The following is a 24,834-nucleotide window of genomic DNA, read 5'->3' on the forward strand; positions in this document are numbered from 1 at the left end:
AGCAGTCAGGTAGTACTTAATTAATTATCCTATTAGTTAAATCTCCTGGAAATTTCCTATGTCTTGTTTATGACGCATAAACACATGTCTTTACCACTTTTGTTAATAATCATTCATTCTAGTATTGGAGAAACAAAGAAGCATCTTAAATACAAACCTTCATTAAGGACTGGGTGAGCCGAAAAAGCTGAATTAGCTTCTCTGGGTCTTCTGCTGTCAATTCATTTCCTTCAACCTATGCACAGAGACTCACCATTATTGATAAAATTATTAAATGCAAAAAATAATTATAGTTACTAAACTGCAAATGGAAACAAATAGAAATACCTTCGATATAGTGTCCAACAACTTATCTGCCAGTTTCTCTCGACTTGGCAATGAGTCTGGATCAACTTTCATGAATTGAGCCCAATCTAGATTGGGCGCCATCTTGGTTCACCCTGTTGTACACAATGTTCAAATTATCAACAACAACTTGAATGGTGCCATGAGTGCAAAAGATTGTATTTTTGTATTTAAAAAAGTGTAAATCATATTTTGGGTGGGAAGAAACACTATGGTAACTACTGCAGTTGTTACGACACGGGGAGACACAGCCAAACCAAAATGTAAATACCCCCGTATTGGCAATTCTAAAATTAAACTGAAGACTACCAAATAGTAATTCCAATGGTTCCGAACTGGACTCTTGTATAACCATCCCAGACTTTGTGAATAATTAATTTTCAGACACCAGTTTGCATCTTAAACAAGACACAACTATTTATGAGATACATAATAACTTTTGCAGAGAATATTGAACAAACTCAGAACATTTATTTTCAGCTCCCCCCCATTCATTCAAAAGACAGACAGTTCAAATAAACACAGTTAAGGGATAAATCAAAGAAAATAACAAAACTGGGCAGATTACTTAAATAGCTCTTGCAATGAGCTGTTTCCCAGGCATGAATGCAGACTCCTTGGCTGCTTTTTCTGAGACATGGATCAGAGCTATCTTCTCAGTTCACCTAGGCAAAGGCAACAATACTTCTAACGCAAAATTTTACTCATTGGGCTTCCAAAAGCTGGTGTATCAGATTTGACAGGGAACTTTCAAATCTTCATGCTGTCAACTGTAGCCAAAACTCTCTCTCAGAAAACATTGTTAAAAAAAAAAGAAACTTTAGTCCTGATTGACTGAATTGAGTTGAATTTATTGTCACGTGCACCGAGGCACAGTGAAAAGCTTTGTCTTGTGAGCAATACAGGCAGATCACATAGTTAAATAGCATAGACAGTAAATAGTAGGTAAACAGCAGCAAAAACAAAAACACAGGTCCAGGCGAATGTCAGAAGTTTTGAGTCCATTCAGTATTCTAACAACAATAGGGTAGTAACTGTTTTGAAACTGGCTGGTGTGTGTGTTCAGGCTTCTGTACCTTCTCCCCGATGGTAAGGGTTGTAAAAAAACATTGCCAGGGTGGGATGGATCTTTAAGAATGCTGGTGGCCTTTCCTTGACAGCGGGCCTGGAAGATGGACTGTATAGATGGGAGGTTGGCCTTTGTGATTGTCCGGACCAAGTTCACCACTCTCTGTAACCATCTCTGATCTTGAATGGTACAGTTGCCATACCAGGGAGTGATACACCCAGACAGAATGCTCTTGATGGTGCACCTATAAAAGTTGGCAAGGGTATTCACCATCATGCCAAATTTCCTCAGCTGCCTGAGGAAGAAGAGACGTTGTTGGGCCTTGTAACCAGCGCATCCACATGAAGAGTCCAAGAATGTTTGTTGTGAATGACCATTCCAAGGAGCTTGACACTCTCCACTTGTTCCACCTCTGTGCTGTTAATGTGTAGGGGGGCATGAGTAACATCCCGCCGAAAGTCAATAATGAGTTCCTTGGTTTTGCCGGCATTGAGAGCTAGGTTGTTCTCAGTGCACTATTTTTCCAGGTCTTCCACCTCCCATCTGTAGTCTGTTTCGTCGCCATCTGAGATTTGACCGGTTATGGTGGTATCATCAGCTAACTTGTAAATGGCATTAGTCTGGTATTTGGCGACATAGTCATGGGTATACAGTGAGTACAGGAGGGAACTGAGTATGCAATCCCTTCGGGGGACTCCAGTGTTGAGTGTTAGTGAGGATGAAATATTGTCCCCAATCCTCACTGATTGTGGCATGTGAGTCAGGAAACTGAGGATCCAGTTGGGCTTAGTCCAAGATCACTAAGGTAAAAACAATGACTGCAGATGCTGGAAACCAGATTCTGGATTAGTGGTGCTGGAAGAGCACAGCAGTTCAGGCAGCATCCAAGTAGCTTCGAAATCGACGTTTCGGGCAAAAGCCCTTCATCAGGAATAAAGGCAGTGAGCCTGAAGTGTGGAGAGATATGCTAGAGGAGGGTGGGGGTGGGGAGAAAGTAGCATAGAGTACAATGGGTGAGTGGGGGAGGGGATGAAGGTGATAGGTCAAGGAGGAGAGGGTGGAGTGGATAGGTGGAAAAGGAGATAGGCAGGTAGGACAAGTCCGGACAAGTCATGGGGACAGTTACTGAGCTGGAAGTTTAGAACTAGGGTGAGGTGGGGGAAGGGGAAATGAGTAAACTGTTGAAGTCCAGCCAGGGAACGAGACCAAAACAATACAGAAATTGTTGGAGAAACACAACGTTCAGCAGCATCTCCGGGGAGGAGGGTTAGACATTGGCGTTCGGCTGGTAGCGAGCCGACGGGCCGAACGGACTCCTTCCGGTTTCAGTCTCGATGGATAATAGTGTTGAAGGCTGAACTATAGTCAATGAGTAGGGTTCTTACGTAGCTGTTCTTGGTGTCAAGATGTTCTAGGGCAGAGTGAAGGGAAAGTGATATGGCACCTGACGTGGATCTGTTGGTCCAGTAGGCAAATTGGAGCGGGTCAAGAGTAGTGGGGAGGCTGGAGTTGACCAGCCTTTCAAAGCACTTCATGATCACCGAAGTTAGGGCTATTGGATGGTAGTCATTGGGACATGGTGCATGAGCCTTCTTAGGCACAGGGATGATGCTGGCCCTCTTGAAACAGGCAGACTGATCAAATCTTCCCAAGGGCTCAATTACCATTCAATAACAGCGTGAACATAGGGTCTCTTTCAGACTTGCCAGAATCCATTCCCAAGTACCAACCTCGTTAGTAGCTAACTTCTGCTATCTGTTTCAATACAATGCTCTTGTCGCTGTGTCTGGTAGAACCTTTGAATCAAGGCTCAACCTGCAGTTATCCTCCAGGCCTGGCCTCACAAACAAACAAACAAAGCTTGTTTGATTTATTGTTTTCCTTTAACGACAAGCTGTCCCAAAATACACATTTCATTTCCAGCTCACAATTCAAAATTGATAAAAGAATAAAAATAATGAAAAATTAGTGAGGGTTCCAACATAGCTCATAACTTCTCTTCTGCCTATTCTTCTGATACGTGTAGGATAAAGGGAATCAATAAACAAAATTTTTTTGACTTCTTGAAATTTGAATTTTTTGAAACAATTATAATCCAATAAAAAAGTATTTTTATATTACTCCAAGTGAGGTTTCCTCCTCTGTTTTTACAATCAGCCTCAGGATGCAGTTGTCGCAGTGAGCGCAAGCATTTACAGTGTGTGTGGCCTTAATTGCCTTTCAGAAGGTTGTCATTGACCTTTATCTTGAAACTGTTGCAGTTCATGTGGTGAAGATTCTCTCACAGTGCTGTTAGGTAACAGATTACTTGCACTGACCCAACAACAGTGAAAGAATGACAATATATCCAACGCACAATAGCGTCACACTTGGATATATGCTGCTGTCAAGGTTATGGGTTTAGAAGTGCTGTCATAAGTTCATAAGATATAGGGGCAGAATTAGGCCAATTGGTCCATTGAGTCTGCTCCGCTATTCGATCATGGCCGATGTGTCCCTTATCCCCATTTTCCTGCCTTCTCCCCATAACCCTTCACACATTATCAATTAAAAATGTCTAACTCCTCCTTAAATTTACTCACTGTCCCAGCATCCACTGCACTTTGGGATAGCAAATTTCACAGATTCACAATCATTTGGGAGAAGTAGTTTCTCCTCAACTCTGTTTTAAATTTGCTACCCTTTATCCTAAGACTATGACCTCTAGTCCTAGAATACCTAAGAGGAAGCATCTGCTACACATCTGTTATACCCATTTATTTTATCATCTTGAATACCTCAATTTGATCTCCCATCATTCTTCTAAATTCCAGAGAATATAGGCCTAAACTGAAGTAGAATTGGCAGGCAGCTGCATATATCTTGTGAAAGTGCCACTGTGTGCAAGTGGTGAAGGGAATAAATGTTTATTGGAGTGAATGGGTGCCAACTCAGTGGGATGCTATGTCCTGGATGTTGCCAAGTTTCTTCAGTGTTGTTGAAGCAGCACTCAGCCAGGCAGAGAGAGTATGCCATCCTGATTTATGCCTTGTAGATGATGGAAAGTCTATTGAGAATCAGGAGATGAATTACTCAATCCCAGCCTGTGATTTGATCTTGTAGACACAGTAATTATGTGGTTCATCCTGTAATATGTCTGGTTAATTCTGACCTCCAGGATTTTGACTCAATGTCATTGAACCTCAAGTAGAAATGATTAAAATTTCTTTTTAAGAGGTGGCCATTGCCTAGCACTTGCGTGATGACATGCTACTCATCCTAAATCTGAATGTCGTCCAGGTCTTGCTGCGTGCAGACACAGGTTGCTACAGTAACTGAGGAGTTGTAAATAGAACTGATGATTACATAGTGAATTGTGCCACACTTGCCCATGTCACTGGGGGCAAGGTGCAGTGTAAGACACACTCACTCATGTCACTGGAGGGGGGTGGGAGGCAATGTAATACACACTGGCTCACGTCACTGGGCGGACAGGGGGCAGTGTAATACACACTCGCTCATGTCACTGGGGGCAGGGGGCAGTGTAATACACACTTGCTCATGTCACTGGGGGCAGGGGGCAGTGCAATACACACTCGCTCATGTCACTGGGGGCAGGGGGCAGTGCAATACACACTCGCTCATGTCACTGGGGGCAGGGGGCAGTGCAATACACACTCGCTCATGTCACTGGGGGCAGAGGGCAGTGTAGTACACACTCGCTCATGTCACTGGAGGCAGGGTCATTGTAATACACACTCGCTCATGTCACTGGAGGGGGGCAGGGGCAGTGTAATACACAGTTTGGGAAAAGATTGTTGTTCGGGTGCTCGTTGTTGTGGTTCTGTTCACCGAGCTGGGAATTTGTGTTGCAGATGTTTCGTCCCCTGTCTAGGTGACATCCTCAGTGTTTGGGAGCCTCCTGTGAAGCGCTTCTGTGATGTTTCCTCCGGCATTTATACTAATTTGTATCTGCCACTTCTGGTTGTCAGTTCCAGATGTCCGCTGCAGTGGCCGGTATATTGGGTCCAGGTTGATGTGCTTATTGAATGAATCTGTGGATGAGTGCTATGCCTCTAGGAATTCCCTGGCTTTTCTCTGTTTGGCTTGTCCTATAATAGTAGTGTTGTCCCAGACGAACTCATGTTGCTTGTCATCTGAGTGTGTGGCTACTAAGGATAGCTGGTCATGTTGTTTCGTGGCTAGTTGGTGTTGCTGGATGCGGATCGTTAGCTGTCTTCCTGTTTGTCCTATGTAGTGTTTTGTGCAATCTTTACATGGGATTTTGTACACTACATTGGTTTTGCTCATGCTGGGTATCGGGTCCTTTGTCCTGGTGAGTTGTTGTCTGAGAGTGGCTGTTGGTTTGTGTGCTGTTATGAGTCCTAGTGGTCGCAGTAGTCTGGCTGTCAGTTCAGAAATGTTTTTGATGTATGGTAGTGTGGCTAGTCCTTTGGGTTGTGGCATGTCCTCATTCCATTGTCTTTCCCTTAGGCATCTGTTGATGAAATTGCGGGGATATCCGGTTTTGGTGAATACATTGTATAGGTGTTCTTCTTCCTCTTTTTGCAGTTCTGGTGTACTGCAGTGTGTTGTGGCCCTTTTGAATAGTGTCTTGATGCAACTTCTTTTGTGTGTGTTGGGGTGGTTGCTTTCGTAGTTCAGGACTCGGTCTGTGTGTGTGGCTTTCCTGTATACATTTGTGGTGAATTCTCCGTTAGGTGTTCTCTGTACCATCACATCTAGGAATGGGAGTTGGTTGTTCTTTTCTTCCTCTCTACTGAATCGGATTCCTGCGAGTGTGGCATTGATGATCTAGTGTGTGTTCTCTATTTCTGTGTTTTTAATGATTACAAAGGTATCTACATATCCATCCCAGAATTTGGGTTGAATTGGCGGTAAGACTGTTTGTTCTAACCTTTGCATTACCGCTTCTGCTATGAGTCCAGAGATGGGTGAGCCCATGGGTGTGACGTTGATTTATTCATATATTCGGTTGTTGAATGTGAAGTGTGTTGTAAGGCACAGGTCCAGTAGTTTGAGTATGCAGTCTTTGTTGATAGGTTCCCCGTCTTATTGTCTGTTCTGTATGTCCAGCAGGTTGGCTATTGTTTCTCTGGCTAAGGTTTTGTCGATAGAGGTGAACAGTGCTGTTACATCGAATGAGGCCATGGTTTCTTCCTTGTCTATGTGTATATTTCTGATGATGTCCAAGAATTACTGTGTTGATTGTATAGAGTGTCTGGATCCACTGATCAGGTGTTTCAGTTTCTGCTATAGTTCTTTAGCCAGTTTGTGTGATGGTGTCCCTGGTAGTGATACTATGACTATGGGTCTGAGTGGGATGTCAGGTTTGTGCACTTTAGGTAGTCCATAGAATCTGGGGGTGTTGTTGCTTTCAGGTTTCATTCTCTGTAGGTCAAACCTGGTTATCTGTCCATTTTTTGTAGGTTTCTTAGTGTGTTGTTTATCCTATTGGTGAACTGTGGGGTGGGGTCAAACTCCCTCTTTTGGTAGATGTTGGTATCTGCAAGTAGTTGTTGCGCTTTTTGGATGTAGTCTGCTTTGTCCAGAATGACTGTCATTCTGCCTTTGTCTGCTGGTGGCATGATTATGTTCTTATCGTTTATTAGTGCTTTTAGTGCTTCCCTCTCCTTGGTGTTAAGGTTATGTGTTTGTCTTTTCCTTGTTATCAGGAATTCAATCAATAAGCACATCGACCTGGACCCAATATACCAGCCATTGCAGCGAACATCTGGAACTGACAACTGGAAGCGGCAGATACAAATCAGTATAAATGCTGGAGGAAACATCACAGAAGCGCTTCACAGGAGGCTCCCAAACACTGAGGATGTCACCTAGACAGGGGACGAAACGTCTGCAACACAAATTCCTAGCTCGGTGAACAGAACCACAACAGTGTAATACACACTCGCTCATGTCACTGGATGGGGGCGGGGGCAGGTCCTGACACCTGGAGGAAGAACGCCTCATCTTCCGCCTTGGAACACTTAGATCCCAGGGCATCAATGTGGACTTCAACAGCTTCCTCATTTCCCCTTCCCCCACCTTACCCTAGTTCTAAACTTTCAGCTCAGCACTGTCTCCTTGACTTGTCCGGACTTGTCCTACCTGCCTATCTCCTTTTCCACCTATCCACTCCACCCTCTCCTCCCTGACCTATCACCTTCATCCCCTCCCCCACTCACCCATTGTACTCTATGCTACTCTCTCCCCACCCCCACCCTCCTCTAGCTTATCTCTCCACGCTTCAGGCTCACTGCCTTTATTCCTGATGAAGGGCTTTTGCTCGAAATGTCGATTTCGCTGCTCCCTGGATGCTGCCTGAACTGCTGTGCTCTTCCAGCACCACTAATCCACACTTGCTCATGTCAGTGGAGGTGGGTGGGGAGACAAATACTCACTCACTCATTTCCGAGGGTAGTGTAATACACTCGCTCACGCCCCGGGGGAAGGGGGAGGGGTAGGAGGGGACAGTGTAACACACTCGCTCACGCGGGGGGGGGGGGGGGAGGAGGGGAGGAGGGAGGAGGGGAGGAGGAGGAGGGAGGGGGGGAGGAGGGAGGGGGGGAGGAGGGAGGGGGGGAGGAGGGAGGGGGGGAGGAGGGAGGGGGGGAGGAGGGAGGGGGGGAGGAGGGAGGGAGGGGGGGAGGAGGGAGGGGGGGAGGAGGGAGGGAGGGGGGGAGGAGGGAGGGGGGGAGGAGTGAGGGGGGGAGGAGTGAGGGGGGGAGGAGTGAGGGGGGGAGGAGTGGGAGTGAGGGGGGGAGGAGTGGGAGTGAGGGGGGGAGGAGAGGGAGTGAGGGGGGGAGGAGAGGGAGTGAGGGGGGGAGGAGAGGGAGTGAGGGGGGGAGGAGAGGGAGTGAGGGGGGAGGAGAGGGAGTGAGGGGGGAGGGGGGGAAGTGAGGGGGGAGGGGGGGAAGTGAGGGGGGAGGGGGGGAAGTGAGGGGGGAGGGGGGGAAGTGAGGGGGGAGGGGGGGAAGTGAGGGGGGAGGGGGGGAAGTGAGGGGGGAGGGGGGGAAGTGAGGGGGGAGGGGGGGAAGTGAGGGGGGAGGGGGGGAAGTGAGGGGGGAGGGGGGGGAAGTGAGGGGGGAGGGGGGGAAGTGAGGGGGGAGGGGGGGGGGAGTGAGGGGGGAGGGGGGGAGTGAGGGAGTGAGGGAGGAGTGAGGGGGGGAGTGAGGGGGGAGGGGGGGAGTGAGGGGGGAGGGGGGGAGTGAGGGGGGAGGGGGGGAGTGAGGGGGGAGGGGGGGAGTGAGGGGGGAGGGGGGGAGTGAGGGGGGAGGGGGGGAGTGAGGGGGGAGGGGGGGAGTGAGGGAGGGGGGAGTGAGGGGGAAGGGGGGGAGTGAGGGGGGAGGGGGGAGTGAGGGAGTGGGGGAGTGAGGGGGGGGAGGGAGGGGGGAGGGGGAGGGAAGAGGGAGGGGTAGGGGAGGGGGGAGGGGACAGTCTAACACACTCGCTCACGTCTCTGTCCCGTCCTTCTGGTGAAGACCTGAAACATGAAACAGGGCCGCTACGAGTTTGCTGACTGGCCGGGTCCCCACCTTTAGGGATTTATAAGAACGAGAGCGAAAGTTTCCGTTACCTCCCTGCCCGGCGGCCTCGAGAGCGGGACCGTTGAAAGCCGCTGCTAGGCGACCATCCACCTTTACAACAGATGGTCATCCGCTCAGCGGCAGACGGTCGTTGCTTTTGCGACATTTGGTCACTTACTTTCCGGCATGAGGTAAACACTCTCGCGATATTTTGCCTCCTATGGCTTACAAAGAGCTCTTGTCTAGGTCAGAGAGAATGGCCATGATTCCAGATGGCTCTATCATCAATGTTTGATAGTGAGTAACAGACATTTCAGTTCAGTTTGTCTGTGCTGACCATACAGCCCGATTTTACATATTCCCATTTGACAGTATTTGGCCCATAACCTGCTAAACCCTTTCTATTCATGTACCCATCCAGATGCCTTTTAAATGTTGCAAATGTACCTGTCTCCACTATTTCCTCTGGCAGCTCATTCTAAAAATCACCACCCTTTCTATGAAAGGTTGCCACTCAGGCTTTTTGTAAATCTTTCCTCTCTCGCCTTAAACCCACGTACTTTAGTTTTGGACTCCTTCCACTCTAGGAAGAAGACCTTGGCTACCCATGCCCCTCATGATTGTGTAAACCTCTACAAGGTCATCCCTCAGCCTCCAATGCTCCAGGAATAAAAGCTCCAGCCTATTCTGCCACTCCCTTTAACTGAAACCCTCCAAGCCTGGCAACATTCTTGGAAATCTTTTCTGTACCCTTTCAAGTTTAACATCCTTCCAATAGAAGGGGTTTCCCTGGGGTCGAAGAGTCCAGACAAAATTGCAATATTTAAAAGGCATATGAATAGGAAGGGTTTGGAGGGATATGGGCCAGGTGCTGGCAAGTGGGACTAGATTGGGTTTGGAAATCTGGTCAGCATGGACGGGTTGGACTGAAGGGTTTGTTTCCATGCTGTACATTTTTATGATTAAAATTGTATGCGGTATTCTAAAAATGGTCTCACCAAAGTCCTGTACAGCTACAACATGACATTCCAACTCCCATACTCTGCTCTCACCAGTGAAAGCAAAGGTGCCAAATGCCTTTTTCACCACTCTGCTGACTTGTGACTCCACTTTCAAGGAACTATGCACCTGCACCCCTGGAAACATTACCAGAACTCTATCCTTACCTGTATAAATCCTGCCGTGATTTGCCTTAACAAAATGCAACATCTCCTCACAGCAATGTGTGTTTACCTATACCACATGTACTGCACCTTGTCAAGGGCATATAGGGTTGGGCAACACATGGAGTGCTAGTAATACCCACATGTCAAGAAAGAATAGATGGAAAGTTTGATTGATTAACATTTTTGTATGCACCATTGAAAGCATTCTATCTTCAAAGATTGTGAGAAGATTTGTAGCTCGGGTGCTCATTGTTGTGGTTCTGTTCACCAAGCTGGGAATTTGTGTTGCAGACGTTTCGTCCCCTGTCTAGGTGACATCCTCAATGCTTGGCCTTAGTAGCCACACATGCAGATGACAAGCAACATGAATTCGACTGGGACAACACTACTATTATAGGACAAGCCAAACAGAGAACAGCCAGGGAATTCCTAGAGGCATGGCACTCATCCACAGATTCAATCAATAAGCAGATCGACCTGGACCCAATATACCAACCACTGCAACGGACAGCTGGAACTGACAACCGGAAGCGGCAGATTCAAACCACTACAAATGCCAAAGGAAAGATCACAGAAGCGCTTCACAGGAGGCTCCCAAGCACTGAGGATGTCACCTAGACAGGGGACAAAACGCCTGCAACACAAATTCCCAGCTCGGCGAACAGAACCACAACAGCATTCTATCTCAATGCATTGTTATAGCAACTGCACTGCCCAGGACGGTAAGGTGCTGCACAGTTGTAAACACAGCCCTGTCCATTATGTAAGCCAACATTCCATCCATTGACTCTGTCTGTACTTCCTGTTGCCTTGGGAAGGTAGTCAACATAATCAAAGACCTTTCCCACCCTGGTTATAATCTTTACGCCACTGTTGGAATATTGCGTGCAATTCTGGTCTCCTTCCTATCGGAAAGATGTTGAGAAACTTGAAAGGGTTCAGAAAAGATTTACAAGGATGTTGCCAGGGTTGGAGGATTTGAGCTATAGCAAGAGGCTGAACAGGCTGGGGCTGTTTTCCCTGGAGCTTCAGAGGCTAAGGGCTGACCTTATAGAGGCTTACAAAATTATGAGGGGCATGGATAGGGTAAATAGGCAAAGTCTTTTCCCTGGGGTCAGGGAGTCCAGAACTAGAGGGCATAGGTTTAGGGTGAGATGGGAAAGATATAAAGGAAACCTATGGGACAACATTTTCACACAGAGTGGTATGTCTATGGAATGAGCTGCCAGACGCAGTAGTGGAGACTGGTACAATTGCAACATTTTAGAGGCATTTGAATGAGTATATGAATAGGAAGGGTTTGGAGGGATATGGGCTGGGTACTGGCAGGTAGAACTAGATTGGGCTGGGATATCTGGTCGGCATGGACGGGTTGGACTGAAGGGTCTGTTTCCATGCTGTACATCTCTATGACTCTATGTGCCTGTCCTGCACACAAATGTTTTGCTGTACCTAGGTACGTGACAATAATACATCAAATCAAATCAAAACTTGTGAAATACTCAGTCTTTTCTTTTTTGGAGCAGAAACGTCTATCTAAAGGGTTCGATTGTCTTGCTTTCCCTTGTCATTATAGGTTGGTTAGTCTATCAAACGCTATATATAAGCATTTTCCCTTAGCAGTAATCTATTTCAGATCAGCTGTTTTTATTCCTGAGGCGAATAGATTTGTTTTTATTTCTCTATTTGCTATTCCTGTGGGGACTGTTTGTCGAGGTAATGTACAAGCACGTGGGAGCAGGAATGCGGGAGATAACCTGCAGTCCGGACACTCTGGCCGCAGCCGACATGCCCCCGGGGCTGGGAGGGGAACGGACCGGAAATGAGTGGGCAGGGCTGTTCGGGGACGGACCGGAAGTGGGGGCTGATGGGTGGGAGGGAGCTGGGCAGTTGCTTGGAGATGTCGCCGAACGGAGCTGCAAATTAAACAGTGCGGCGGGTGGAGCTTTGGAGCAAGGAGGAGCGCTGAACAGGTAGCGGGAGGGGGTATTGTAATATCTGATCGTGGAAAATGGAGGGACACATTGGGAGAGGGGGACCTCAGGGCGACTGACTCTTTATTCAAAGCATTGACCGTCTTTGCTACGTGCCCCTGGCCCTCTTTCCACTTAGCTCTTTGTCGTCTATTTTCTGGGACGTCCTGATGGCGCGACTGACCCTGGAAGTCTCCAGGGTGAGTTGGAGTGGGTCTACAAGTGAGTGGTAGAGAGATGATAAGAGCTAATGATTGTGGATGCTGGAAGTCTGAAGTTAAAAAAAAAAGAGGGTGCTGGGTAAACCCAGCTATCTGGCAACATATGTGGAGAGAAACAGTCAATGTTTCGAATCCAGTATGACTTTAGAACTGAGGTGCTGGAAAACTGTGTTTTTAATATTGTGGAAGGAGGAGCAAGTGGAACATATTGTTAACAACAAAACCAGAAATTGCTGGCAAGACTCAGGTCTGGCAGCATCTGATGAGAGAAATGAGAGTTGACCTTTCTTCAGAACTCAAGACAAAGCGCGTGATAATGATGCTGGGTGAAAAAGAAATGTGAAATAGGTGTAAACATCAGCTGTTGGAAAGAGAAACTGGGTCAAATCTGCAAAGAGCAAAGCCCATAAGAAATGCAGGGGGACGAAGAAAAATAGAGGACAGGGTTCATACACTGAAGTTGTGGAACCCAATATTAAGTCCTAGAGGCTGTGCCTTCAGGGAGAATGAGGTACTGTACCTCCAGTATGTATTGAATTTCATTGGAACACTGTCATAGTTCCAACATAATGTGTTAGCCTGGGAGCAAGATGGATTGTTCAAACGGCAAGCAGCTGGAAGGGAGATTGTGTTGTGACTCAACAAGAGAAATTTTACTTCACTTTATTTCTATCTTACTCAGGCTATTATGATGCTAAGATTTCTCAGCCCAGTCCTGTTGAAACTACTCACACATCACCTTCATATCCTCTCTCTCCCTGACCAACCCCACCTCTCTACTCGAGGTGTGTCTCATTTTGTTTTCATAGGATTGAACATCCCAATTTTGGGGAAATAAGTAATGGGGCTCTAGTGGACTGAAGGGCAGCATGATGAGGTAGGGGAGATGAAACTTTAGGGAGAGATTAGGGACCAAACCAAGATGACCAACTGACATAGGATAAAATAGGCCACACTTGACTGAGGGGAAGTCAGCACTGGTAACCTTAGCAGGGTATCCATCTTTCGCAGGTTGTACTTAAAAATTAAGGTTAAAAGTCTCCCTTAAGGAGTGTAGATCAGTCAAACAAAGACACTCCCTTGTAATATAGGATAGTTCGTTACCCTGGGGACTGGACTGAATGCCCAGAAACAAAACCTTAAGGCAGTTCATGTAAGTCTGGCACTGATGTGCCAACTGTCAAACAAGTATTGTCCTGTGAGATGAGATTGAGTGGATTAGGTTTTATATTCCCTGGAGTTTAGAATATTGAAAGATGCAGGTTCCCTTTCAAGACACAGACCATCCTGGCTTAGAACTGTTAACAACATTCCTTGACTTCACCAGGTCAAAAATCTTGGAATTTCCTTCCTTAATAACACTGTGTGTAGCTTCACCAGATGGACTGCAGCAATTTAATGAGGCAACTTGCCACCATCTTCCCAAAGAGAACAAATGCTGGCTTTGTCAGCAATGTCCACGTCAGTTGAAAAAGTAAAATAAAAATCTCTTCAGTATATAAAAAGTTGTGTTTAACAGGGTAAATGTGAAGAAAATCTTTCTCCTAACTAGACAGTTTAGAATATAAGGACATTAATCTTGGACTAAGGAGTTAATTACTTAGGTCTGTGATGAGAAATATCTGCACTCAAAGGGTTGAGAGTGTTCTGAATTCTGTACCCCAGAGAGCTGTAGATGCTTAATTGGTGGATATGTTTAAAAACAGAGGTTAATAGAATTTTTGGTACAAGATATTTGGAGATAGTCTCAGTCTCAGTAAGTAGAGTTGATCGAGAAGATTAGCCATGGTTTTGTTGAATGGCAGAGCAGGCTCTCAATAGGCTTCAAGCTACTCCAGCTCTGACTTAGTGTTCTTAGATGTTACTTTTATTTTATAAATTGACTTACTTTGACAGGACTTGTACAGTAGCAAATTACAGAGAGAAATTGAGACTGTTAACAGCTGAACATTAAAAAGAACATAGTTACCACAAACCGGTCTCAAATTGTAATAGTCTGTAACAGTATTATCACTTGTATGGTCTGCGTAACTGCATGCACTGCATTTGGTTTCCTTCTAGTTTACAAGTGTTGCTGGGATGCTCCAGTTGTTAATAGGATGACTTCAGGAAACAGTGGGTGGAACACATGTAGACAAGGAAAACAGATGTTTGAGCAAGCTCTGAAAAGATTTGAGCTTGTCACAGCCTAAAAAATGCAGATGGAGGATATTTACTAATTGTTACAAAGTTAGACCCTGCTACTTAAAGTTTAACGTGTTTTGATTGTGCAGCTTGATGATTTCATAGTCGGACTTGCTGAAGGTTAGATAGGTTAGATTCTACTCCAGACAATCCCGTGAGAAAGTAATGTCTATAGTTCTAAGGGTTCAGCTATTTTCAGTATCAACAGGTGGTAGCATTTTTGTACATGAAGAGGAAGTTTATGGGTCCGAATCCTATTCATAAATGTGGTGGCGGTGAACTGTTAACACCACTCAATCAATAACCATACGTCCAGACAAATGATCTAGGGACATGGATTCAAATCGTGGTTGTTAATGGAATTTGAATTCAATTGTAAATCTGAAATGTAAAGCATCTCTTTAATGATGGCACAAAACTAACATTGATTTGCTTTAGAAATTCATTTGGTACACTACCGTCGTCTGAGAAGAAAGTTTGCCTTCCTGACTGCATGTGACTCCAGAACAATAACAGATTTGTCTGAAATGGCCCAGCATGCCACTTAGTTCAAGGAAAATCAGGGATGGGCAACAAATACTGACCTTATCAGCTACGTCCGCAAGACAAAAAGGAGGAAAATATCTCAAATTCTATAATAATGCTCTAGTGCAATACTGAGATTAACCTACATACAAGTGCCATCTTTTGGATGAGCTATTAGAACAAAGGCCTCTTAAATGGCAATAAACGCTTCTGAGACAGCTTCAGACAAAAACAGGGGAATTATCCTTGATTTCATAGTAATGTTATTTTTACTAAAACAGCTCAAATGTTCTCATTACTGTTTGTAGGAGCTTGCTATGTGCAAGTTGATTAATCTTTCCACAGAAAGTAGGGATGTTATTCATTACTCAGAATGTTGGTAAGAACGGATTGGATTATCGTGTAAAGTATTGGCCTCCTTATTTAAGGAAGGATTTAAATGCTTTTGAAGCAGTTCACAGAATATTTACGAGATGAATAGGGGAAGGGGCACCATGTGGTATGATGAAAAATTAAACAAGCGAAGCTTATATCTGCTGGAGTTTGGAAAAGTAAGAGGTAACTTGATTGAATTACGCAAGATCCTGAGAGGTCTTGACACAGTACATGTAGAGGGGATGTTTCCTCTTAGAGATTTTAGAACTGGGGGCACTGTTTAAAGATTATTGTTTCAAAAAAAAACTCCCATTTAAGATAAGTCGGACAAATATTTTCTCACAGAGGGTTGACAGTATTTGGAACTCTAACTTAAAAGTAGTGGATGATGATGAGTCTTTCTATATTTTTAATATAGAAGTGGAAGATTATCAGGGTAAAGGGGAATTAGAGTACCTAGAGCTGTGAGCAGAGCAGGCTGAAGGTGCTGAGTAGCCCAGTCCCCCTAATTTGTATGTTGCTATGACTACACTACATAAAGTATATGGAGAGGAATCAACAACAATACATCATTTCTGTCTATGCTTGGCGTAATAAAACATCCCAGGATGATTCACAGAAATATTATCAAAACAAATTTAACATCAAAATTTTGGGAGATGACTGAAAGCCTGTCAAAGATGTAGGTTTGAAGGAATGTCTTAAAAATAAGCGGAAGGTGTGACTGCTAATGTCAAGCATTTAAAGTTAAGGATGTTGAAGGGCCAGAGTTGGAGTTACATTAATATTTCGAAAGGCTTGGACAAGTTATGGACTTGAAAGGAAATTTGAAAACTGAAATGGGAGCTTTAAAAGTAGGATGTTGCTTAATTAAGAGTTAGTGTTCAGCAAGCCCAGGGCTAACAGGTGGATAGGGCTTGAGTGTGAGTCGGAACATGGACAGCAACAACGGGAATAGAAGGATAGGCTGTCAGGATCTTACATATTTGTCCTGTATGAATTTTTACAGTCAGCTGAACAGGCTCATGCTGTGCATTAATTAAAATTATAATTTAATTGTGTAACTTGGTTACCCATTTTACAGAACCACCATTAAGCGAGGGATATAGTGTCCTAACTAGACTACTAATCAAGATACAAACAGAAAGAAGCTCAGCAGAGCTGGCAGCAAGCTAGAGAGAGAAGCAGAGTTAACAATTTAAGTGCCATGACCCTTCATTGGATGCTGCCAGACCTGCTGAGTTTCTTCACTATTTGTGTTCAAGTTTCCAGCATCTCCAGCTCGCTCTTTTTGTTGTAATAGTCCAAAGATTTGGGCTTATGATTCAGAGAGACAGTTTAGATCCTACCACAGAAGTTCATGAGCTCAAATTTAATCAATAAAAGACTACAGTCAGTAATGGTGACAGTCTGTAATACAACCAAAACAACTTACATGAAACCTTCAATGAAGTGCAACAACTCGAGGTGTTTCGTAATGATACAAAATTTGACCCTGGACCGAAGATGTTGTTAGCACAGGTAACCAAAGTTTTTGGCAAAGAGCATTTTGAATCAAAGCAAACCATTTAGGGGATTAATTTTGGGGCTAGTAACAGAAGGCATGGCCATCACTGGTCAAGCAATGATTCTGATTCTGTGTCACAGATCCAGAGACATTAATTCCATTTCTCTGCAGGGATGCTGCCAGACCTGAGTGTTTCCAGCTTTTGTGTTAGTTTACTTCAGACTTCTAGCATACTTAGAGGGGTTTTGATTTCATAGAGCAATGAATATTGAGGAGGGCTGACGCCATTGGAGAGATTTTAAAAACAAACCAGTATAGACCATTGAACACACAGGTCATGGGTGAGTGGGCCTTGATGCGTATTAAGGTTAGCGAAGCAGAGTTTCTGGAGTGGTAGAACATGAATTATCCAACTGTGTGATGGAATAATCAACTGTGAGCATTGATGAGAGTTAGAACAGATCACCTGAGCCTGGAGCAGAAGTGCCTATTCTCCCAGAGGTAGAAGTAGGTTGTCTTGGTGCTGGACAGGATAGGATGTTGAAGCTCAATTCAGAACTAAGTAAGGCTGTGGGTGATCTTAAGTCGTAAATTGTAACTAGGGAATGGAGTTTATGCTAACAGATGAAGACTACTGTTTCAGACTTTGTGATATTTAGTTGAATAAAATTTCTACTCTTTGGACAACCTGGTTTTTCCCAAACACAGGCAATGGAGAAGTTGAGTAAGATTGAGTGATGCAGGATAAAGTTGAGCTGCATACTGTCGAAGTATGAGTAGAATCTGTTGCTTGTGAATGATGTCACCCAGGGGAAGCATATGGATGAGAAAGGGACCACTGACAAATCCAGGGAGAATTGATATGTACCTGACTGCAAAGATATAAATTAAAGCTACGCGTGCTGTTTGCATGAATCTTCCTCCATTGAAAAGAAGGAACTTGTATTTTTATGGCTGCTTTCAGCACCTCAGGACCCCGAAAGTGCTTTGCAGCCAATTAAGTCTCTTCGGAAACACAGCACAGGAGTTCAACCCTTTAAGCCTGTTCAATGAGATGTTCCACTACAGTACATAATATAGGGGTGGAAATGGTTTTAAAAAGCACCTCTTTAAACTACTAAAATTGTATCAGTTAACCACTTACATGTGTGGTTACTAAAACTAAAATACTGATACATTTCTTTGAGCTCTGTAATTTAAATTATACTTAACAATGAGGAAATTCACAGAACAACTGTTTTACATATCCTCAAACATGAATGCCTTTCCAAATAAGTTACTTTTATGTTGCATTTTCTCCAATTTGTTTAAAAGTTAACCACAATATATTACTGATTAATGTTATTTTCCAGTGATAATACTGTGATATATATCAAACCACAGTACATATTGTAGCTACTAATTTGTGCACAAAGGGTCACCAAATGGAAATGGAATACTCTGAGAGCGAGACAGACATGGCTTTGGTCAAAGGTTCTATCAATTATATGGTACCTCTGGCACTTCCAACTTGAAAGTTTTCCTCCTCAGTCAGTCATCTGATTTGAGGATGACTTGCTTCGATCCCACTTTGGTTTTTGAGATGACTGATAAGTTCACTGTCTGCAATCTCAGTGTCTGCTGTGTGGGGTAGGTGGTGCTGCAAGAGGTAAGGAGATGAGTCTTGAGATTTGTGTGCTCCATCCGATAGGACTTGACTTGCACTCTTGTATTAACTTAATGATTCTGTGCTTCAAATCTGAAGTATCACCAACAATTATAAATTAACTTCAGGCTGCTGAAAACTGAAGTGGTCCAAATAATGTATATTCAAAGAACATTGCTGAGCAGTAGAATTTTCTGTCAAAGTAGGTATAAAAACAAAATTAGATTTGTATAGCAGATGACGCAAGTTTAGGACAGATTATACAGCAATGATATTCTTACAGTATTCACCATTGTTATGAGTGAGAAAATATTCCATATAGCCACGTCCCGTAAGCATCAATGTGTTAACAACCAGGCCATCTGTTTAAAAGGATAAATGATTTTCTAGGTACAGCATATCCTCTTGGTGACGTTTAGCTCCATCATCCTCTGAGAATGAGGATTATTTTAAACCATTGGTAGTCTGATCCGTTTCATTAGTTATTGACCCTATATGAGAGATGCAGCTGTTGGGTGCTGGTTTTGGTGGGGGAGCAGCAAACATAATGGGATATAGGCAACGCTCCCTAAATAAGCATTTGTTGCTCATTCCCAATTGCCTTTGCTCAATTATTTCTGAGGGCAGTTAAGAGTCACCCACATTTCTGTGGATCTGGAGTAACATGTAGGTCAGGGCAGCTAGGGATGGCAGATTTCTTTCCCTAAAGATTTGTTTTCCAAAATGTAATGACAACCCTGGTCACTATCATCAAGGCTAGCTTTTTGTTTCAAACTTTAATTAAAGTTAAATTCCATGCCACAGTGGATTTTGAACATCTTTTCCCACAGCCTTGGCCTGGGCCTCTGGATTGATCCAGTGACACTATCGTAAGGCCCCTGCTTCCCATAGTGAAGTTTGAGGAATCTGACCTGCAGAGATGTGTCAGTTAGTTGTGGATCTGCTTATTGTTCGACAAACTTATTGATTAGAGTGCTGCACACCTGGAGCCAATCTGTGATGGTATATTTTGTGTGGAGTAGTGTTCTAAATAACACATTTTTAACCAAAAAAGTACAACATATTTCCAGAAAATCTTCATAGGCTTGGATCTCCTATGCAAATATTTTTAGGAGGTTCAAACACCTATTAATGAGGTTATGTTTGCTCATGAGTCATGTGAGTTTGTTTGTGTACAAGGTACATTGGAGAAATGCTCAGGAAACCAAGTCTGCTCACAAAGGATGACAAAGCTGTTGTGGTGACCTGCTTTAAAGTGGTACCTCCATTTTGGGACAGCAGGAGTCCCTTCCCCAATATTTTCTGTCAGCTTGCAGTGAGCTTTGGTAGACTATTTCTGTTTAGTTCCAAGTTATGCTGAAACAAAGATGTGGGATGAATAGTTCAGTGTAGAATGAATTGAACTGAATTAAGTTTATTGTCACGTGTACCGAGGCACAGTGAAAAGCTTTGTCTTGCAAGTAATGCAGGCAGATCACAGACTTAAGTAGCATAGATAGTAAATAATAGGTAAACAGCGCCAAAAACAAAAACACAGGTACTGGTGAATGTTTGAGTTTTTGAGTCTATTCAGTATTCTAACAATAGTAAGGTAGAAACTTTCACGAAACCAGCTTATGCATGCGTTCAGGCTTCTGTACCTTCTCCCCGATAGTAGAGGTTATAGAAAAACTATGCCACAGTGGGATAGATCTTAAAGAATGCTGGCGACCTTTCCTCGACAGCAGACCTGGTAGCTGGATTCTGTAGATGGGAGGTTGCCCTTTGTGATTGTCCAGGCCAAGTTCACTACTCTCTGTAACCATCTCCGATCTTGAATGGTACAGTTGCCATACCAGGTAGTGATACATCCAGACAGAATGCTCTTGATGGCGCACCTATAAAAGTTGGCAAGGGTATTCACCATCATGCCAAATTTTTTCAGCTGCTTGAGGAAGAAGAGATGATGTTGGGCCTTGGTAACCAGTGTGCCCACATGAAGGGTCCAAGAAAGCTTGTTGTGGATGACCACTCCCAGGAGCTTGACACTCTCCACTCGTTCCACCTCTATGCTGTTAATGTGTAGGGGGGCATGAGTAACATCCCGCCAAAAGTCAATAATGAGTTCCTTGGTTTTGCCGGCATTGAGAGCTAGGTTGTTCTCAGTGTACCGTTTTTCCAGGTCTTCTGCCTCCCGTCTATAGTCTGTTTTGTCGCTATCTGAGATTTGACTGACTATGGTGGTGTCATCAGCGAACTTGTGAACGGCATTAGTCTGGTATTTGGCGACAGTCATGGGTATACAGTGAGTACAGTAGGGTGCTGAGTATGCAACCCCTGGGTGACTCCAGTGTTGAGTGTTAGTGAGGATGAAATATTATCCTCTATCTTTACTGATTGTAGCCTGTGGGTCAGGAAACTGAGGATCCAGTTGCAGAGAGTGCGGCTTAGTCCGAGATCATTACGTTTAGGAAGCAATAGGTACCTTTTTGTATTAATTCCTCAAGTGAGGGCTTTGGTAAATAAGGTCAGCATTTATTGCCATCCCAAATTGCTCTTGAGAAGTTGGAGGTACTGTTCTTCTGACTTTAACATGTATAGACCATATACATCAGCGTACATCACTGATATGTCACCTGAAGGGAAGCTTCAAGGTGTTTCCAGCACCTTCTGTCCTGTTCTTCCAGGTGATAGAGGTGTTGAAAAATACTGTTTAAGTTCGAGCTGGTTGTACACAACGTATTCTGCTTCACTGGTGGCGGATGCAATGCTAATCATGTAGGCTACTTTGTACAGAATGGTGTTGTGCTTCAAGCTGCTAGCAGTCGGCAAGTGGAAGATATTCCATCACACTCCTTACTTGTGGTCTGTAAGTAGCAGACAGCTTTTGATAACAAAGAAGTGATTTACTTTCCACAGAGTTCCTAACAGGTGACACTTTTGTAGCCGCATTATTTATGACACTGGTCATGTTAAGTTTCTATTCAAACTGAAAAAAATTACCAAAGCTTTATATTGTGGGTTCTGCTTAATTTATTTCATAAAGGAGGTGGAAACAAAAAGTTTTTAAAATATTATTTCTATTTTCTGCAGCAGCCTGTGAGAATGGCTGAGTTGAGCTGGAAGGAGGTAGTTTTGTTGACAGCAGTAGTGACTGTTTGTTACTGGAACAGCACACATTGTGGGTTTGTTTTTGATGATGTCTCTGCCATTCTGGATAACAAAGACTTGCATCCTTCAACACCTTTGAAGAACTTATTTCACAATGACTTTTGGGGAACTCCTATGAATGAGGTAATACAATTTCTGCTGTTATCTTAAAAAAATCTTGCATTTCACTGTCATCTTTGTGCTTTTTAACAAATGTTTTTAAAACTTTGTTTAACATCTACTGTATATTGTTAATGTTAATTAGATATCCAGTCAATATTTGATAATAACCATACCTGGTCCTACCCTCATGGAATTGAGGTATGTGGCAAAGATCAGTCTTGATCCTTGAATAGAAATATAAGCTTAAGTGATGTATTCCAGCTTCTATTTTTATTTTCTTTCAAGATCATCTGGAATTCCTATGGATTGTAGCATGTACAAAACAATTGGCAGGTTTTCATCCAATGACTGTTCCAGTGCTTTCCTGACCATTCTCCCATTTTCCACACCCCATCAACCTGGACTGATGTAAAACTCTGCGAATTCACATCACCTTCCATTCTTCTACCACCCTGTGCTCATGGAACTGCCTTGGTTCCCCTTTCATCAATGTTTCAAATGTAAAATTCTTATCCCTTGGCCAGGTCCCTCCCAGGCATTGTCCCTTTCTATTTCTATAATCCCCTCCAACCTTTCTTGACCTCTGCTCCTCCAATTCCCGCCTGCTATGTATTCCTGATTTCCTTCATTTGGCCACTGGACCTGTGAACCCACTTTGCCAATTGATAAAATCATGGCAGATCCAATTAGTCCACATTCCTGCCTGTCCCTGATAATTGTTCATCTCTCCTCAAGAATCCATCTTATGCTCAAAAATATCCAGACTGCTTTTACTGCCTTTTAAAGAAGTGTTTCAGTGACTCATGACTCTCTGAGAAAAACGGTTCTCCTCATCTTTGTTTTAAATGTACAACTCCATGTTTTCAGTATCATTCCCCCGGTTCTAGATTCTCTCTGAAGAAGATGCATTCTTTCCACATGCTTCCAGTCAAGACCCCTCCGATCTTGTGTGTTTCAGTTGAGTCACCTCTTCCTTTACTAAACTCTTATAAGCCTAGCTCATTCAGCATTTTCTCACAGGAGAACTCCCCAACTCCAGGTATCAATCTCTTAAAACTTTGCCTGAACTGCTCCCAATGCAGTTACATCTTCCCACACATAAGAAGGACAATAATGTACATTATACTCTAAATATAGTCTTACTAATGGCCTGTTTAATAGATGCATAGCCTCCTTTTTCATTTCATGTCAACGTTGCTGCTGCTCAGATATTGCCTGACTTGCTGTGCTTTTTCCAGTGCCACACTTTTCAACTCTGCCTCTCCAGCATCTACAGTTCTCACTTTATCCTTTTTTTCATTCCCTTTCCCTTGCTATGAACAAGGCCATTGGTTTTTCTTTAATTACTTACTGCGCTTGCAATGCATGCAGTAAGACACCAAGATCCCTCTGCATCTCTGATGCACCGAGGAATTCTGTCCCTAGGTGAAAGTGAGGACTGCAGATACTGATGAAAGGCTATGCTCGAAGCATCGATTCTCCTGCTCTTTGGATGCTGCCTGACTGGCTGTGCTTTTCTAGCATCACACTCTTCGACTCAGTTCTCTCCCCCAGCCAACAATAGGGACTGGGTCTTTGATTCTGTTTGAGGCTGAGGTAATCAAATCTTAGGCAATTGAGTTTAGAGTAAGGGATGTAGGTAGAAAAGCAGACTTGAGGGCGCAATCTGATCAATCATGAACTTAAGGAATGGTGAAGGACCCAACTCCTTTATTTAAAGAAGAATGAAACTCGGCCTGTCAAACCTTTCCTGATGTTTGTACCCATTTATTTCTGCTATCGTCCTTGTACATGTTCTCTCTGCACTCCAAAATGCCTCTAATCCTTTTTGTCATATTACAAGCAGAATGCAAAACCACCTGACCTTTCTTTCTAGTGTTCTAGATAGGAAGGTTTGCTTTGATTTGTTTTTTAATAGCCTTTCTAACCTCTGGTGTAACCTTGTAATAGGTGTACTTTTACTCTAAGCTCCCTTGGTTCCTCTACCCACCAACATCCAAATAATGTGGCCCCTCTCTTCTTCCACTCAAAATGTACCATTTATGAAAAAAGTGTTCACGAGATTCCAAAATTAATATTTTTCCATTCTCCTCACTGTTCTCCATTTGTGCTAATTTTGTGTCTCCTCTGTATAAGTAATCTGTTGCTGTTTAATAATCTATTATTACTTAATCTTTACTGCTTAATCTAATACAGTTTACTTTATATACTTCAAAATCATGATTTTTTCTCAGGTCATTTCTTGCCACCAATAACATCTCCAGCTTCTCTTCATAGCTTTAAGTTCCATCTTTAATGACATCCTTGTGAACTTGCATTGCCTCTTAGTGCTATTTTCAGATCCTCCTGTCGTCCCATTTCCTTCCCTCAGTCAAAGCAAAACACTCAGACACAGTATAGTTTTACCTCCTTCATCTTTATGCAACAGCCAACTGCTTTTGCACCATGAATAACTGACTTCATATAATAAATACTTTTCACCTTGTTAAACTGACCCCTCATACTGAATGCTTGCAATAATTTTAAATGGCTCTACATAATGACTGCTTTTCCACCTTGTTAACCCATTGTCCTTGCCTGCCGCGTCCATTGTTAACTGTAAGTTCTCATCTGATCTGAGTCAAGTTCAGCTGAACCTCTTGTTTCTCAAAACTCAGAATTTAACTCTTTCCCTACCTGCTTATACCCTATACACTTCTCAGTCCCTCCTTTTATCATTTCATGATAATCACTGAGATGGCATTACCAGCTTTCATAAGACTGACAGCAACATTTAAGCAAGTTATTGACACATACGATGATTATAACAACAAAAAATACTTGTCCGTTATAGTAAATAGAATTTAAGGAATCCTCCCATGTGGAAAATAATCCACTAGTAAAGTTCTTAACTCCACAGTCCTTAGTGATCACTCCATCCCCTCCAAGTCAAGTGGAAATGACCCAGTTCTCCAAAATTTCCTTCAGTAAAGTCCAACCTGAAAACACAATTCAATCTTCTTGCATCACTCCTCGGAGAAATCTGATTTCTTGGTTAAAGGTA

The 24,834-nt window shown here is 43.5% G+C and overlaps 2 protein-coding genes across 12 annotated transcripts in view; one reads left to right on the plus strand and one right to left on the minus strand.

Annotated features, from left to right (window-relative positions):
- The window catches only part of cep290 (centrosomal protein 290), a 138,059-nt gene extending 128,985 nt beyond the window's left edge, over nt 1-9,074 (minus strand). For all 8 annotated transcript variants that reach the window (XM_072551810.1, XM_072551808.1, XM_072551811.1 and 5 more), the window contains exons 1-3: nt 8,994-9,074; nt 328-440; nt 158-235 (exon numbers count right to left, since the gene is read on the minus strand). In XM_072551810.1, coding sequence (XP_072407911.1) covers nt 158-235; nt 328-429 — 180 coding nt within the window. In that variant the 5' untranslated portion in view covers nt 430-440; nt 8,994-9,074. The remainder of the gene's footprint in view (nt 1-157; nt 236-327; nt 441-8,993) is intronic.
- A 2,894-nt stretch (nt 9,075-11,968) lies between these two features.
- The window catches only part of tmtc3 (transmembrane O-mannosyltransferase targeting cadherins 3), a 61,104-nt gene continuing 48,238 nt past the window's right edge, over nt 11,969-24,834 (plus strand). The window contains exons 1-2 of one of the 4 annotated variants that reach the window (XM_072551817.1): nt 11,969-12,082; nt 21,612-21,812. In XM_072551817.1, coding sequence (XP_072407918.1) covers nt 21,624-21,812 — 189 coding nt within the window. In that variant the 5' untranslated portion in view covers nt 11,969-12,082; nt 21,612-21,623. Of the gene's footprint in view, nt 12,083-12,115; nt 12,305-21,611; nt 21,813-24,834 lie in introns of those variants that run through there. The other 3 variants (XM_072551819.1, XM_072551815.1, XM_072551818.1) reach the window with 3 other exon arrangements.

This window comes from Chiloscyllium punctatum, chromosome 32, assembly GCF_047496795.1.
Source record: "Chiloscyllium punctatum isolate Juve2018m chromosome 32, sChiPun1.3, whole genome shotgun sequence".
NCBI lineage: Eukaryota > Metazoa > Chordata > Chondrichthyes > Orectolobiformes > Hemiscylliidae > Chiloscyllium > Chiloscyllium punctatum.